At 32.4% G+C, this 18,629-nt stretch overlaps 1 protein-coding gene across 2 annotated transcripts in view; it reads right to left on the bottom strand.

The window, feature by feature from the left end:
- The window catches only part of ATRNL1 (attractin like 1), a 754,994-nt gene that overhangs the window by 483,177 nt on the left and 253,188 nt on the right, over window positions 1-18,629 (bottom strand). The window contains exons 21-22 of one of the 2 annotated variants that reach the window (XM_053207126.1): window positions 18,295-18,347; window positions 13,972-15,333 (exon numbers count right to left, since the gene is read on the bottom strand). In XM_053207126.1, coding sequence (XP_053063101.1) covers window positions 15,332-15,333; window positions 18,295-18,347 — 55 coding nt within the window. In that variant the 3' untranslated portion in view covers window positions 13,972-15,331. Of the gene's footprint in view, window positions 1-13,971; window positions 15,334-18,294; window positions 18,348-18,629 lie in introns of those variants that run through there. The other variant, XM_027063193.2, reaches the window with a different exon arrangement.

The following is an 18,629-nucleotide window of genomic DNA, read 5'->3' as shown; positions in this document are numbered from 1 at the left end:
AGTTAGAATAAAAGAAGAAAACAAAATTATCTTTTTATGGCTAAGATCAGATTGTTTACCAGGAAATATAAAACAATTATAACTATAAGTTTAACATGTGGCCAGATATAATATAAAAATATAAGCACCTACAACTCTTATTTGGGGGCTATTTTAGTAGATTGGTGATTATGCCTACCTCTCCACCAAAAAAACAAAACAAAACAAAACAAAACAAAACAAAACAAAAAACACCACTGCATTAACAATTACACAATTAGCTTAATATCTAAGATCTCCAGACTTTTTTAAAATCCTTAATTTTGCTTATAACAAAGCTGTCCTGGGAGTATAGTGTTTACATCCTATAAGTCTTTTTGAAAATTGAACACAAAAAACCTAATACATAATTAAAGTACACATGGAAATTGAATTCTAGAATCATGTCATGAGGGATAATAACAGAAAGACAATGAGGCAGGTGAAAATGTAGTAAGTGGATAAAATATTAAATGGAGTGCACAAGATTTCCGTGAAAGGCAGCAACAAGGAGAGGTGGAATACTGCTTCAGAGGAGATGAAATTCTTGAACAGGTAAAGAAAAGCAATTATTTGTCAATGTCAAAGGGACCAAGGCAGATACTATTCCCATGCCTAATCAACATTAAGAAAGAAACAACACTCAGATCTTCCCTTGGAGAACAGCAAGGTTTCAGGGCACAGTAAGTTTCAATTAAAGCAAGACAGTGGAGTTCCATAATACTCTCTAGAGTACTATGCTAAGCTAAAGAACTCAGAGAAAAACAAACACCATATGATTTTATTTGTATGTGCAATTTAAAACACAAAACACATGACCAAAGTGAAAAAAAGAGAGGCAAACCAAGAAACAGACTCTTCACTACAGAGAACTATAGTTACCAGAAGGGAGGTGGGTGGGAGGATGGGTTAAATAGGTGACAGGAATTAAGGAGTACACTTGTGATGAGCCTCAGGTGTTGTACAGAAGTGCTGAATCACTATATTGCACACCTGAAACCAGTATTACAGTGTATGTTAACTAACTGGAATTTAAATAAAAGCTTTAAAAATAAGATAGTAGATATATAAATATATATATATATATATACACACACACACACACACATATATATATACACACACACATATATATATACATATATATACATACACACACACACATACACTTGGTGACTTAATTTAAGAAATACTTTTTTAAAAAAGGAAAGAAAGAACAACACCCCAGAACCAAATGAGCATATGTAGCTCCCATATTTTGGTTTCTAAATACCATTCTCCAATATAAAAAACCATGGCTTCCTGGAAAAATGGTTGATTCCAGGGAAAGGGCAGGAAAAGCACAAGTTGAGTCTGAAATATCTTGCAGTGCAAGAAAATAAGAAAGCACTCAGAAAATGATGGAGTCATGCCAGAAGGAAGCAGGAGACAATGTGAAGTATTCCCAATAGCCAAATCTAGGAAACAGCTATAAAATAATAGTAATTCATTATAAGCCATAAAATACATATCCATAAGGCAATACTGCTATAAACAAATAACTGAATAAACAAATAACTGAGAGAAAAGGAACAGCTCTTCCTTATTGCAGAAGAAATAAATGCAGAAGAAATAACACAACAGAAAATCACCATTTGGCAAGCACATTGATAATAATTCTTTCAGGTAAGAATTGTCAATGTATAGTAAAAATAGTGGGTGATAGTATAATAAGAAATAGGATATTTACCTAATTTCAAAAAATTTCCTCATAAATTACTCATTAAATACGAAAAAACAAAAACAAAAACCAGTAGCTCTAGAGTGAACAAAGTGGTACAAAGTGGTACAGTTGATTAACAACTGATCAAAGATAACAGCATCAGTGATGAGAAAAACTGGTATCATAAGCTTCCTAATAGGATTCACTGAGAAAGATACACATCACTTCTGTGCTATCCTATCCTAGTAAAAATGCATAACCTGAATTTAATCATGAAAAAAACATCAAATACTATAAATATGTGTCCAACACTTTCCAAGGGTCAAGATCATAAAGAAATATTTGCAAATATTTGTAAACCTGTAATTATTTCACATTAAAAATTTAAAAGAACTTTTTAAAAAGCTGCATATATGTCTCAAGTTTCATCCATGACACACATTTCAGGATTTCCATTCATCTGTCAATGGAAATTTAAGCTGTTTTTATGTGTTGGCTATTCTGAATAGTGGTGCAATGAACACTACAGTGCTATTATCTCTTTGAGATCCTGATTTTAATTCTTTTAGATAAACACCCAGAAGTAAAGCTGCTGGAGTTAAATGAAATAAACCAATCACAGGAGGATAAATACTGCATAATTGTATTTGTATAATGTATCTAAAATAGTCAAACTTATAAATCAGAGAGTAGCACGGTGGTTGCCAGGAACCAAAGGAGGGGGACAGCAGAGAATGGCTAAATAAAAGACATAAAGTGTCAAATACGCAAGGTAAAAAAGTTCTAGAGATTTGTTCTGCAGCATTGTCCCTACAATTACCAGTACTGTGTTGCACACTTAAATTATTTTTAAGAGGGTAGACTTCATGTTAAAAATAAAACATAAAATTTAATTTTTAAACTGTCAATACAAAAAAAAAAGGATAAAATTATCTGAAAACTATGGTACACTGATAGTTACAAGAGAGCAAAAAAAATGGCATAAAGATATTATAAGGATAAATTAAAAATTAATGAATAATAAAGAATAATTTTGAGAAATATTTCCTTTGTGATCTGATGTTTGGAGAAGAAATAAATACACAAAATGTGTGTATTAGTTTCTTACTGCTGCTGTAACAAATAACAAATTCAGTGGCTTAAAACAACGTGAATTTATTCTCATAGTTCTGGAAGTCTGAAGTCCAAATGAAACTTACACAGTAAAACAAAGTTAGGAGTGGTTTGTTCTGGAAGCACTCAAAAAAAATTCACTTCCTTGCCTTTTCCAGCTTCTAAAAATTGTTCATTCCTTAGCTCATGGCTCTGTCCTCTTTCCAACCTCTTTTTTCCCATGATTCCATCTCCCAGTGCTGTAGTCAAATCTCCCTCTACCTCCCTCTCATAAGAATACTTGTAACTGCACTGGGTCCACAAGAATGCTCTCCCCATATCAAGATCATCAAGTTAATCAAATCTGCAAATTCATGTTTACCAATTAAAGTAAAATATTCATAAATTTTAGGGATTAGGATATGTACATCTTTGGGGAAGGAAGGCTGAATAATGCCTTCCTTTATTTACTTATCTATGTACATAAATAAATGACTGGGGAAATATCCAATGCGATGTTAGCAATAACTTTCTCTGGGTAAAAGAATTATTAGCAATTTTAATTTGTCTTGTTGTTTCTTTTCTAGAATGAACATGCATTACTACCATAATTGGGCCAAAAAAAAAAGGAGATTTTTAAAAGTGGTGCTCAGAGGACATTTTTCTTTTGATCTTTGATCTTTAACATGTTTTTCAAATGATTTACACTTAAGGATTAGGTAATTAGATTTATATGGCTATATATCTGTCTAAAAATGGCATATCTCATTTCTAATTCACTTCATAGGTATAGGACAAAAAAACATGTAAAATAATCTATCTCTCTTGCTAATCTTCTATGACTAGAGCAAACCAAGGGTTGAATTCCAACATGCAGTAGCCATTTTTTTTAGATAGTTCAGTCAGTATTGGACTAGCAGTCATGGACCAAAAAAAAAAAAAAAAATGGCTACTATTTACTGGGAAGAAGTAATAACATGTTACATACAAAATTAAGGTCATGAATAAAGCACAGCATCAAAAAAAGGAGTTAAGCAAACAGAATATCAAGAGGAAAGCCTTGAATATGTACAAAATACTTAAAGAGGTCAGATATTATAGCAAATTAATGATTAATTGGAAACGATGACTAAAAATTTAAATGCTGCAACAAAAGATCTTTTGAAAGAGATCTTGAACTATAAAGAAAGCTTCTGAGGACATCACATATGTGAGGCGATGAAAAGCAAATAGTGAGTATTTGTTTTAGTTTTTCAACAAAAGCTGCATGAACTACTGTATTTTCTGAGAAGATAATAACCAGTGGAAAAATCATCAAAATGTATATTAGAAATATCTATATAATCTGAGATGCAGGAAGGCAGACATCAGGTTCACAAATGAAAGTGATCTTGACTTGTGTATATCGATGATACTGTTCATACAAATTTCACCTCAGAATAATTATCATATAAATGTTGAATTGTTTCAGAAGTTTTTAATTTGGATATTCTGAGAAAGAAACTGAAGCGTTATTATTTGCTTTTTCATCAATTCATATTGTGTTTCACTTTTAATGGAGCATTCTCCACAGTATCTGAGGAGATGTGAACTGCAATCACCCATTCACCGACTGGGTTATGTTATGTAGGTTAACTAACCTTAGTGAAATATGATGCTGCAATGGGTATATAAAACTGCCTATCTTATAGGATTATTCTATGGGTTAAACATAATTATGCTAGTGTGTATTTGGCTTAGAAAAGACCATCTCATAAAATGAAGGCATTCAATCAATGTTATTTTTATTTCCTTATTCACCATATTGGCTCTGAATGAATTCTAAAAACTTCCAAAATATCAAACAGATTCTCATATGTATATTTATATATAACTACATATTTGTTCATAAATATATGAGTTCATGATTTTATATATTTGGTTCTATGTAGTTTCACTGTAAGCATCTTTGCCACAATCATATTTGTTGCGTAATTGGCCATAACGCAGATTTGCCATAAAATATAAAAAAAAATAACAGGTGACAGTTTGGTTTGACAGTCTTTTTTTTTTTTTTTTTTTTTTTGGTTTTCTCACCTGGTGACAGTTTCGTTTCATTTCTCCATTGATTCAGTGCTCCCATTTTAAATCTTAGCCCTCATAATGGTCTATACATTGAGCCTGCGATTTCCACATGACTTGGGAAAACTATCAACGGGTATGTGACAAGACGGCAAGAACAAGTAACAGTGTAGAACACTTTCACAACACAATATGAAGCCCAGTTACCAATGTGCATCCCAGTATTTAGAAACTAATATCTCTCTTAATGAAGGAAAAACTTTTAGCAAAAAAAGAAAAGATGTGATGCTAAATGAGGAAACAAATCAACAAGCAAAAAAAAAAAAGTATAAAAAGCATGAACAAAAGACTTTGAAAACAAGTACTTAAGGACAACCAGCAAAATAAAATCTGTTATTTGTACAGTATTGCCATGAATCTGCATACATTTTAAATGTGTTCAAATATTTTATGTTTCACAATAATTTTTAACTTTCTTAACAATTTTCATGTTTCATTATGCCCTTTTTAATTAATGTCCCTCTTTTATTTTTTGTGAGTTTACCTTTTATAACAAAATTGACTTACAGCCAATTAGTTATATGGTGAAAATGTTTGCAGCAAAGATGCTTATGATGAAAATATTGGACACATATATTTAGCCACCCTGAGGGTTTGATAAAGGGATGCACCTAGACTTTGACAAAAATATCAAGGATCCAAATATGAGTTTTTTAAATGTTTATTTATTTATTTTGAGAGTATGTGAGTGGAGGAGGGGTTGAGAGAGAGAGAGAGAGAGAGAGAGAGAATCCAAGCAAGCTCCACACACAGCCCAGAGCCCGACATGGGGCTCGATCTCATGACCATGAGATCATGACCGAAACCAAAATCAAGAGTTGGACGCAACCGACTAAGCCACCCAGGCGCCTCGAACATCCAAATACATTTTAAACAGTATCATTTGTATAAATACCTGTATTTGCCAACTTTGACAACTATTTAGTAAGTGATAAAATTTGTGTGAATATAAGTTCAAATATATTCACAGTCTCAGTGGTTCATACTTCACATGTAGCACCAGAAACAGGCCTCAGAAAACGAACTAAAATGGCTTCTTTCATGTGCTATTGCCCTCATCAAGCTGACACATTGCAAGCAGACTGATTATCTTAAAATTAAAATTTAATATTTTAGTCTCCTCCTAACACCCTGCAATGGCTCCCATTTTTCTTACAATAAAGGTCCAAATCCTCTCATGTTCTATATAGCACCACATAATTTAGATCCTGCAAATCTCACATACTTCATCTCCTGCCTCTCTTCACCTAGTTGGATGTGTTTCTCACAGGCCATGTTCTTTCCAACCATAACCTTTGTGCTTGCTGCTCCGCTGATTCCACATCCCCCACCTCCCAACCCCACATTCGCACATCCACACCACCCTTCTATGCAGTCATCTTCACATCAAAGCTCCATCATGCTCTTGCCTGACCCAGTCCTATTCCCTGTCCCACAAATTAGGTCAGATTCTCTTGTAATATATTCCTGAAGCCTCTAGAATTCTCATTCAGAATTCTTATGACAATCACATATCTAGGCAATTGTATAACAGGTATAAGACCTATTTTCCCTACAGCTTTATAAGCATCAATGGAGCAGAACCCATTTTGTTCACCATAATATCCCCAGAGTCCACCAAAGTACTCAATAAATATATGTTCAATTAACAAACAAAACTGAGTCAATTCCAATAATGAACTCTCTCACCAAGCTCTAACAGTGTAACTCTTCAGTAAATAAATTAAGGAGAAAAAAAAATGTCACTCTTGTGAATATTAAATGAAATAATAAATATTAAATTGTTCTCTACAGGAAAAACATTCAATAAATACTAGTTTTTCTTTGCTTGCTGAACAGTACTCTCCATGCTTAAAATTATTAAGATTTTCTATTGAGCTTGGAACATTTAGAATAATTCCAAAGGTAAAATCTGAAAGTTGAACATTTGCCAGATATGAGAGAAAAAAACACAGATACTTTGTTGTTACTCACAGTCTGAAAATGACTGATTCTGTGGCCCTGAATATACACTTAAACTCATTAGGTCTTATTTTTTTCATTAATGAAAAAAAGAAGATTGATGATGATTACCAATGCTTATACATCACTGATTCTAATGTAGGGGCCTTCATATAATGTGGCACGACTTCTTCAGAAGCCAACTTTCTTTGCTTCATAGTATCTTTAAGCAGCTGAACTATTATTCATTACTCTGTAATGACAGATGGGAATCTGCGTAGATTTTATTTGAGGCAAACGTTCCATAGACTATGAGGAAAAACAAATCTTGAGACTCATTTTTATTCAAACAAATGCCTGATGCTTAAAGTTGTTTAATATAGATTTGTACTACTTTATGTAAATACATTTAAAAATTAATGTAAATGAGGGACACCTGGGGGGCTCGGTTGGTTAAAGCGTCTGACTCTTGACTTCAGCTCACATCATGATCTCACAGCTGGTGGGATTGAGCCCTGTGTCAGGCTCTGTGCTGACAGCACAGAGCCTGCTTGGGATTCTCTCTCTCTCTCTTTTCCCCTCCTGGCTCACTCGAGCTGTGCACACACTTTATCTCTCTCTCTCAAAGTAAATAAATAAACTTAAAAACTAAAAAAGTCAATAAATAAATGTAAAGCCACTTTTACTTGATTACCTATAACATGATCTCCAAACATTTTTGGTCAAATAAAAATAGTTGCCTATATAGCCACAATATATGCATATTCACTTATGTGTTGATAATTTATATGTGTTCTATCATTATGTATTTAGTTAAAGCCTGCCTAAAAGATACAGAGTTTCATAAGTATGGGTTCCAACAAGAGAAGGTCCTAAGCCCACACACTTACATTCTATTGAACAAAGAAAACCTATGTTTACATAAATAATTAAACAAGTGAGATAATTTCATACTGTGTGTTAGGGTGAGGGGAAAAATGGTTATTGTGAGTCCATCTTAGGTAGGAGTGGAATAGTGGCTAAAGTATCTGAGGCAGAAAAATGGTAAATGCAAAAGCCATGATCTAAGGTTTAGGATGATCTAAAGTTTAGGATAATTAAAAACAAACAGATTGAGCCATTAAGAACTTTTATAAAAATAACATTACTGCCATAAAAACTGCCCAGTGTTCAGGAATCTAATCCTGGACTCTACTTTGTTCACCAATTCCCATGCCAATATGGGAACCAGTACTGTTAAAGTTACATTATGTCTGGAACTATCAAGTGGGCATTTCTCACTATTTTTCTTTTTCATAATTTCACTGTGTATTCTAAAAGTGTATTATTTAAAATAAAATTTAAGGTAATTAATTTTAATGCATATCCTTCAAAAAACTGAACTGAATAAAATTCTAATTGGCAATTCATAATTAACCAAAATCAATTTGGCTAAATATGATATTTTCAAATGAATACTTCTTATATAAAAAGACAGTATAGATTTTTAAATGTTTAGATCCTCTTTTTATTTCCTTCAATAGATTGTTCTATTTTATTCATATAAAAACATGTGAGATAATTTTATTACTAATTTTCGTCACTCTAGTTTTATTACCGTGATCAAGAGTATGGACTATAGACCCAGAATGCTGGATGGAAACTGGCTTTGTCATTTCCTGGCTCTGTGATTTTATAAAAATAAACTCTCTCTACCTCTGTTCCCTCAAACAAAAAATGTTGATAACTGGCATACCCTTCTCATTTGAAGATTAAAAAAGCTAATAAATATAAAAAGCTTACACTAGCCTGGCACAGTAAATGCTTAATAAATGTTAACTGGTGATATCATTATTTTAAAGTCAGGCGGTTGTTTTCCAGTTTGGACAAAAACTGTTTTATTTAATAAATATGCTAAATAATGAGGTAGATATCAGTGAGAAAAAAGTTGTTTGCCATAATATTATATACATTATAAGCTTTTATGTACAATCATTCTCATGACATGATGTATTTAGAAAGGCATGCAGTGCCTTCATTTGCCCATTCAGCATCTTTATAAATAAGGAGCTATTAACCCTTGCTTAAGGCAGATAGAGCCCCACACCGGGTTATATGGCTTAGTAAGAAAGATAAGTACAGGATATCAGCGCCCACTCTCTCTTGTAGCTAGGAACCTTTGTGGAGGGCACAGGCTGCACAACTCCCCTTGGGAGCGCTGGTGGCAGCTTTTCAGGCATTTTTATTGATTCCTTAAACTTTAATTATTTCTACAGTGAGTCTGTATTATTTACATAACTAGAATAATTTAACAGTTTCATTACAAAATATTTGCCAAATACATTTTTCATCTCTCTTCTAGATTAATTGAATAGAAAATTTTCTCATCAGCCATTTTTAACTTTTTCATTAATTGTGCTATACTGCACTTCATTTTAAAATACGTTAAAATATTAAATAATTCTGAATAAACATCTAAAAATTACTGGGATATAAGCTTAAAGAAATTTAACAGAAACACTGATGAATCACAGAATAAAGGTTAAAATCCAACCATGTGGTTAATTTATGTTTTCTCTGATAATCCTCAATCCATCATGTCTTCAATCTGTGAAATGAAAGAATTTAGATTCTCTGTGTTTATCTAGGTCACTTCCCTATTTGCAGATGGACCAGCTAGATCCTACTGAAATAGCTGTTTGATGTATTGATCTATTGATCAATGGCTAAACAGTTATAGAAAACACTAACAAAATACATTATATTTAATTTAAAATGGGAAAATTCCTTTATTCCCATTTTAGAACAAAACACAAAATAATCATGTTAAGTATAAGGTTAATTCAAGATTTAATTTCATTGTTTGTATGACATAGCATTTTAGAAAATTAAATTGGGATTGGTACTCATAATTTAAAGCTATACTAACATTTATTAGAAATATCTCTCATATATCAAACAAAAGAAAAAATTCAAATCCTTAAATAATATGCTTATAACTAATCTTTCAGTACAAACCATAAACACTAATAAACACTAAATATATCAATAATAACCTACAGAGTTTACAGTGGTACAAATGGATACATATTTAATTTTTTTAGTAATATAAACTAACATAAGATGTGATGAGTGGCAGAAGCAAGCACTGAATGTGACAGTAATTAAATTCCTTACTCCTTTTAAAAGAGAGAATGTATTATTATCATCACAAAATTGTATGCTGAACTCTAAAGAGCAACAGAATTCAAAATAAAACAGTAATTTTTCAAAAATTAAAAGGTGAAATAAGCCAAAATATTTTTCGTTTTAAGCTGAACTTAAAAAAAACACAAAAAAACAAAAAACAAAAAACTAAGGTCTTCCTCCTTAGTAGAGTGGCAAATATCCACACCTGTCACATGGGAGACCGGGGTTGAGCACCTGAGTGGCTCAGTCGATTAAGTGTCCAACTCTAGATTTCCCACTCAGGTCATGATCTCATGGTTGTGATATCCAGCCACGTGTGGAGCTCCCCCCTGGGCATGGAGCCTGCTTGGGATTCTCTCAGTCCCTCTCTCTTTACCTCTCCCTTACTTACATATATGAGCACCTGCTCTCTCTTGCTCTCTCTCTCTCTCTCTCAAAAATAAAGTGTTAAAAAAAAAAAAGACTACTAAGAGCAGGGGCACCCAGGTGGCTCAGTCAGTTGAGCATCCTACTCTTGATTTCAGCTCAGGTCAAGATCTCATGGGGAGATTGAGCCCCAGTGATGGGCATTGCGCAGAAAGCACAGAGCCTGCTTCGGATTCTCTCTCTCCACCTCTGTCTGCCCCACTCCTGTTCATATTCTCCCTCTCTCTCTCTCTCTCTCTCTCTCTGTCAAAAATAAATAAACTTTAAATAAATAAATGAATAAATAAATAAATAAACAAACAAACAAACAAACAAACCTACTAAGACTGTCTAAAGGATACAACTGCTGGTATATTACTTTCAATTAAATTAACACCACATTGCACTCAATTGCTTTAAGCCACAGTGTGGGCCTGCATTTTAAATTTCACTCTGATCTTTAAAATCAGTATACTTTCCATTAACACTATTACAAGAACTACTGACCTTTTCTTTAAACACCATTTCTTTCAAATGTTATTAAGCTTTAAGGGTCTTCTAACAAGTGACAAGGCTGCCATCTAGTGCTTTATGACTATTCCTTTTACATTTTTAAGAAAGTTAGAATCCTACATAATCTAAAGATGAGCTATCCAACGCTTGGTGACCACTATTCACACGTGGCTATTGAGTAACTGAAATGTGACTGATTTGAATTGAGACTGCTATAATTATAGAATTCAAATTGTATTTCAGACGTAGTTTGAAAAAAACACTAAAGACAAAAACCTCATTGATGATTTTTATAATGGTACATGTTAAACTGACATCTCAGATATGTTGAGTTAAATAAAGTAGACTATTAAAATTCATTTTACCTGGGGGTGCCTCAGTGACTCTGTTGGTTAAGCATCCTACTCTTGATTTCGGCTCAGGTCATAGTCTCATGGTTGGTGAGAGTGAGCCCCGAGTGGGGCTCTGAACTGACAGCACAGAGCCTGCTTGGGATTCTCTCTCTCCCCTCTCTCTCTCTGCTCATCCAACACACGCATCCTCTCTCTCAAAATGAATAAACTTAAAAAAATTAATTTCACCTGTTTCCTTTAACGTTTTTAATGTAGCTACTAGAAAATTTAAGGGGCTCCTGGGTGGCTCAGTCAATTAAGAGACCGACTTCAGTCAGGTCATGATCTTCCAGTTAGTGAGTTTGAGCTCCACATCGACCCCTCTTTAGTCAGCACAGAGCCCTCTTTGGATCTTCTGTCTCCCTCTCTCCCTGCCCCTCCCCTGCCTTGCACACACACACTCTCTCTCTCTCAAAATAAATAAGCATTAAATTTTTTTAAATTACATATATGGCTCATATTATATTTATATTGGATAGCATTGATCTAGAAGAAAAATTATCTTAGTCATAAAAACCAATTTGAGCATCAGTAAGGTTAATAATTGAAAATGGATTTAAACATATTAAATATGTATGAGTCCATAAGTTTATCATGAAAAGAAACATCGTCATGTTTGAGAGATACTGAATAATTCTTTACTTTGAAAACTGTTAAGTAAAAACAACTAATATTACATTTATCATGCATTTCCTATATGAACTGTATCAATGAGTAACCAAATAACTGATGAGAGGAAATTTATTTTTAGAGAAGTTTTCTAATCAAGAAATAAAGAAGGTATTGAAATATCACTTTTGCAACACCTAATCAATTACAATCTAAACACTGATCATCAGTGTCTGCTAAGAACTATGTGGAAAATAATGTTAATAAGAAACAATAACAATTAGGGGCACCTGGGTGGCTCAATCAGTTGAGTGGCTGACTTCAGCTCAGGTCATGATCTCAGAGTTCATGAGATCGGGCCCCGTGTCAGGCTCTGTGCTGACAGCTCGGAGCCTGGAGCCTGCTTCGGATTCTGTGTCTCCCTCTCTCTTTGCCCCCCCCTCCCGGCTCTCTTTCTCTCTCTCTCAAATAAATAAATAAACATTAAGAACTTTTTAAAGAAACAATAACAATTAAAAAGTATATAAAAAGGAAATTACTAAATGACCAGACCCCAAAATTTTCTTTGAATTCAGCCAACCTTTAAAGTTCACTTAATATTTAACCATTTCTGTTTTAAAAGGGGTCATCAATCTACTCAAATTCATTTTTAAAAGCTATTACCATAATTACCCAAATGAAAATGGAAAATAAAAACTAAAACCTTACAGTCAAACATCATTTCATTAGAGAAAAAAGTACAATGGTAGTGTGTATTCATTTATACTGAAAATAATCCTAAATAGAATATGAACAACTAATATTTAGCAGTGTTCCAAAAAACAATATTCCATGCCTATGTTTGGTTTATCCCAGAATTCAAAGATATTTAACATTAGGAAATTTACTAATACAACTTCACACATAATAAGGTAAAGGAAAAAGTCATTCATAATAAAATCTTATAGAACACTAATGTGGATAACTTTTTTTAACTTGCTAAAGGAAATGTTCCATAAATTATTTCAAACTCTCTACTTGATGGTCCTGTCTACTAACATCATTTTGACTCAGCACTTAGAGATCACAAGTGTCCCAGTGTCCCAGTAAGGGGTTAAAAAAAACTTTAAAGATATAAGTATTGTCAGCAGAGCTTTCTTTTGCTTACATTTTCATAGGAAATGTTTTTCCACCCCTTCACATTCAATTTTTATGTGTCTTTAGGTCTGAGTTAAGTATCTTGTAAGCAACATAAAGATGGGCCTTTCTTTTTTATCCATTTAGTCACCCTATGTCTTGACTGGAGCATTTAGTCCATTTCCATTTAAAGTAATTATTAATAAGTATGTACTTATTGCCCATTTGTTACTTGTTTTATGATTGTTTTTGTCTTCTTCTCTGTTCACCTCTTGTCTTACTCTCTTCCCTATGGTTTAAAGTTTTCTTTAGTGTTATGCTTGGATTCCTTTCCCTTTACTTTCTGTGTATCTATTATAGGTTTTGACTTGTGGTTACCATTAAGTTCACATGTAACATCTTATGCATACAGCAGTCTATATTAAGTTGATGGTTGCTTAAGTTTGAACCTATTCTAAAAACACTAAATTTTTACTACCCTCCCCACATTTTATGTATATGGTATCATACTTTACATCTTTTTCTTTCGTGAATCCCTTGACTGGTTTTTGTAAATATAATTGATTTTTCAGTTCCTGTGCTTTAATATCCATATTGGTTTCCTAAGTGATTGATCTACTACATTTATTATAGGTTTATATTTACCTGTAAAATTTTCTTTCATAATCTTACTCTAGATTATGACCTTTTCCTTCCACTTGAAGAATATCCTTTAATATTTCTTGTAAGGATGGTTTAGAGGGGATGAACTCCTTTAGCTTTTCTTAGAGAAACTCTAAGAACAAGAGAGAAGGACACTACATACTCATAGAGAGAACAATCCAAAAAGAGGATATACCAATTGTAAATATCTACACACCCAACATGGGAGCACTTAAATACATAAAGCAAATATTAACAGAAATAAAGGAAGAAATTAATAGTAACACAATAATAGTGGGGGGATTTTAACACCCTACTCACACCAATGGATGGGTCATCAAGACAGAAAATCAGTAACAGTGGCTTTGAATGATTGATTGAACCATAAAGACCTAATAGATATATTCAGAACACTCCATCCAAAACAAAACAAAAACAAAAACAAAAAAAGTACACATTGTTTTCAAGTGTACATGGAATATTATCCAGAATAGATCACATATTAGACCACAAAACAAGTGTCAATAAATCAAAAAATATTGAAATCACATCATGCATCTTTCCAAACACAAGGGTATGAGACTAGAAATTAATCACAAGAAAAAAATCTGAATAGAAAAGAAATACATGGAGGCTAAACAACATTCAACTAAACAATAAATGGATCAACCAAGAAGTCAAATAGGAAATAAAAAATACAAAGAGACAAATAAAAATGAAAATACAATGATCCAAAACCTTGGGATACAGCAAAAGCTGTTCTAATAGGGAAGTTTATAGTAATACAGGCTAACTTCAAGAAAAAAAAAAAACTCAACTAAGCAACCTAACTTTGCTAGAAAAAGAAGAACAAACAAAACTAAACCAGAAGGAAGGAAATGAAATGATTAGAGCAGAAATAAATTTTAAAAAGCTAAACAACAGAAAATATCAATGAAAAATCAGGAGCTGGTTCTTTGAAAAGGTAAACAAAATTAATAAACCTTTAGCAGACTCATCAAGGCACATAAATAAAATCAGAAAAGAGAAAGAGGAGAAATAACAACCAATACCACAGAAATACAAAGGATTATAACAGAATATTATGAAAAATTATAGCCAATAAATTGGACAACCTGGAAGAAATACATTCCTAGAAACATATAACCTTCCAAAACTGAATCAAGAAGAAATAGAAAATTTGAATAGAGTGATTACTAGCAAAGAAATTGAGTCAGTAATCAAAAAACTCTGAAGAAATCTTGATAGAGGGAATAAAACTGTCTTTATTTGCATATAATATAATTAACTGCATTAAAAACCAAACAAATCTGTAAACAATAAGAACTAATAACGAGTTCATTAAAGTTTATGAATATTAGATTAGTGTATTAAAATGAATTTAATGTTTATATATCAAATATAAGTAAACAATGTAATTTTATTTAAGTTTATTTATTTATTTTGAGAAAGGGAGAGAGAGAGAGAGAATGGGAGGGGAAGAGAGGGAATCCAAGCAGGCTCTGTACTGTCAGTGCAGAGCCCAATGCTGGGCTCAAACTCACGAAAAGCAAGATCATGACCTGAGCCGAAATCAAGAGTTGGACACTTAACTGTCTGAGCCACCCAGATGTCCTGAAAATGTAATTTTAAAAGATACTATTTAAATGGCAACAAAATTATTAGGAAATTTAGTATTTTACACATCTAACAAAACATGTTCAAGACAAGGACACAGGAAATGGAGCTCAACATTATCAGTCGTAAGAGAAATACAAATTAAAGACACAAGATACTACTACATATACTCTACAATAGCTATAATCAAAAAAACAGTATTAAGTGTTGAGGATATGGAATCACTGAAGCATTTATAAATTTCGGGAAGTTAAAATTGTATAGCCATACTGTAAAATAATTTGGCAGTTACTTAAAAAGTCAAACATAAGTTTATCACATGACCCAGCAATTTCACTTATAGGAATCTACCCAAGGATAATAAAATTACATATCTACACAAAGACTGTGTGAATTATATCAACATTTTTCAGAACACTCAAAGGCTAGACACAATCCCAATGCCCATCTACTGATAAACAACAAAAAAAAAATGGTATATCTACATGTTGTAGCATTTATTCCTTTTACAAACTAAAACTGCTATATTAACAAAGTAAAATACAAGGGGCGACTGAGTGGCTCAGTCGGTTAAGCATCCAGCTTCAGCTCAGGTCATGATCTCGCAGTTTGTGGGTTCGAGCCCCACATCAGGCTCTGTGCTGACAGCTCAGAGCCTGGAGCCTGCTTCGGATTCTATGTCTCCCTCTCTCTCTCTGCCCCTCTCCTGCTCATGCTCTGTCTCTCTTTCTCTCAAAAAGTAAATAATAAAATATTAAAAAATGTATATTTTTAAGTAAAATACAAATACCTTGTGATCATCTCAATTGATGCAGAAAAAATATATGACATAAACAAAACACCCATTCCTAACAATAGTCCTCAGCAGAGCAGGACTAGAAGAGAACTTCCTCTAGCTGATAAAGGCATCTAGGAAAAACCTCCATCATACTTAATAGTGAAAGACTGAATCTTTTCTCTCTGAAATCAACAACACAACTAGAATATTCCCATGTTCATCACATCTTGTCACATGGTACCAGACATAATAGTCAATGCAATAATGCAAAAAATAAAAAAAAAATTTTTTAAATAATTAATTAAACATAGCCAGAAAGAAAAAGAAGAAATCAAATTCTATTAATTACAAAGCACATTACAGTCTGCATCAAAAATATAATGGAATCTACCAGAAAGGCTCTAGAACTAACAGGGAAGTTTAGCAAAGGTGAAGGATAAAAATCACCACAAAAATCAATTGTAGTTGTATACATCAGACACAATTAAAAATCACATTTTAAAAAAAACATTATTTACAGCAGCATTATAAATTATACAGCAGCAAGTATAAAATATGTAGGGATAAATCTGACAAAAACCATGACAGATCTGCTCAGTGAAAAATAACAAATATTGCTGAGAATAAATTAAAAAATAGTTAAGTTTAAAAAAGAGATATACTAGGTTCATGGGTCAGAAGATTCACTATAGTTAAGAATGGATTCTCCCCAAACTGATCTATAAGCCAAACACAATCTCAATCCAAATTCTAGTATGTATTTTGGCAAAATTTACCAAGCAGATTCTAAAATTCACATGTAACCACAAAAGAAATGGAGTCAAGTCTGAAATAGGTTTGAAATAGAAGGATGAAGTCGGAAAATAAATGATACATAATTTCAAGACTTATTACGAAACTACAGTAGTTGTAACAGTACTATTTTGGCACAAAAGCAGGCAAATTAATTAACAGAACACAATAGAGATTCCAGAAATAGTCTTTAACGTCTTATCCACATATATGGGCAACTGATTTTAAACAAAGTTTAAACAAAACCAAAATTGCAAAAGCAATTAATTGGTTAAAATAAAGTCTTTAAAGAAACAGTGCTAGAACATTTAGATATCCACATGAAGAAAAAAAATCCATCTCTTGATATATATACAAATATTAACTCAAAATAGACTGTATCTTAAGTAGAAAACATAAAAATACAAAACTTCTAGAAGAAAAAGGAGAAAATCTTTGTGATCTTAGGTCAAGCTAAGATTTCTCAAAAGAACAAACTGATAAATTGAAGTTTATCATAATTAAAAATCATCTTCAAAAAAAAATAAAAACTTCTCTTCAAAAAAAAAACACTTCTAATAGAGTGAAAAAACAAGGCACAAACTAAAAAAAATAATTTGTAAATCATATATCAAATAAAATATTTGCATCTGGAATACATAAAGTACTCTGAAAACTCAATGATATAACAATCCGATTTTTAAAAGAGGACAACAGATTTAAACACACTTCACCAAATAAAATATACATAAGGCAAATAATCATATGAATAAATGCTTAATATCATCACTCATTAAAGAAATGTAAATAAAATGAGAATTAGATACTCTTGCACACCTGTTGGAACGACTAAAACTAAAAAGACTAACTATATGAAATATTGAAAGATTTGAAGAACTGAAATGAAATTCTTACACTGCCGGTGGAAATGCAAAAAGGTACAATCATTTGAAAAACTCTTTGCTTTCTACTTAAAAAGTTAAACATACATCCACCACGTAATCACTACCCAGTGATAGTATCATTTAGCAAAAAATCAGCACAGCTTTTTAGTGATGACCAAAAACGCCCCCTAAAAAAATCTATCACAAAATTCTATTTGTTCAAAATTTAATCAAATTGAAAAGATTACATTAAATCCAGCTCAGTTTACTCAAGTCCTATGTTTGTTTCCATTTTCAGAATAAGATCTATTGCTAGATAGAAATGTAGAAAAAAATGCACCAAACACAAAGGCAAAAAGACTGCCTTTCCTAGCAATATATAAGGAGTTGTACTATATTTAAGAAACAGAAATGGTAACATATTAATGACAACATCGGAACGCAAGGTGAATTTTGTTATCTGCAAAATCACCTAAAACTAATTTTATAAATTATTTAAAAATGAAAAAAAATACAGATACTTACAATAACATGTGCCTCTAAGTGGATTACCAACATAGCGATTTTCAGAATCACACCTGTAGGAACAATAAACTCATTTACTACTGATCCACAAAATTCAAAAGCTCTGTATCTTTCTTCCAGCAAGAAAGTAATTAAACTCCACATTAAAACATTTTTAAAAACTATTCTATTAATCGAAGTTTTAACAACAAATCTTCACAGTAAATAATGTAGAAAGCCAATATTTGAGCATGAGTCAAGAGAAGAAACAGTGAAGACAAATAAATACCCATGCAAGATGAGAAAAGGGAATGTCACACAAGGCAGATGGGTTAAGACTAGAGTTTGGGGATATG

The sequence above is a fragment of the Acinonyx jubatus genome, chromosome D2 (genome assembly GCF_027475565.1).
Source record: "Acinonyx jubatus isolate Ajub_Pintada_27869175 chromosome D2, VMU_Ajub_asm_v1.0, whole genome shotgun sequence".
In the NCBI taxonomy this organism is placed as follows: Eukaryota; Metazoa; Chordata; class Mammalia; order Carnivora; family Felidae; genus Acinonyx; species Acinonyx jubatus.
The sequence above is the reverse complement of the archived record's forward strand: the minus strand, read 5'-3'. Positions and strand labels throughout refer to the sequence as shown.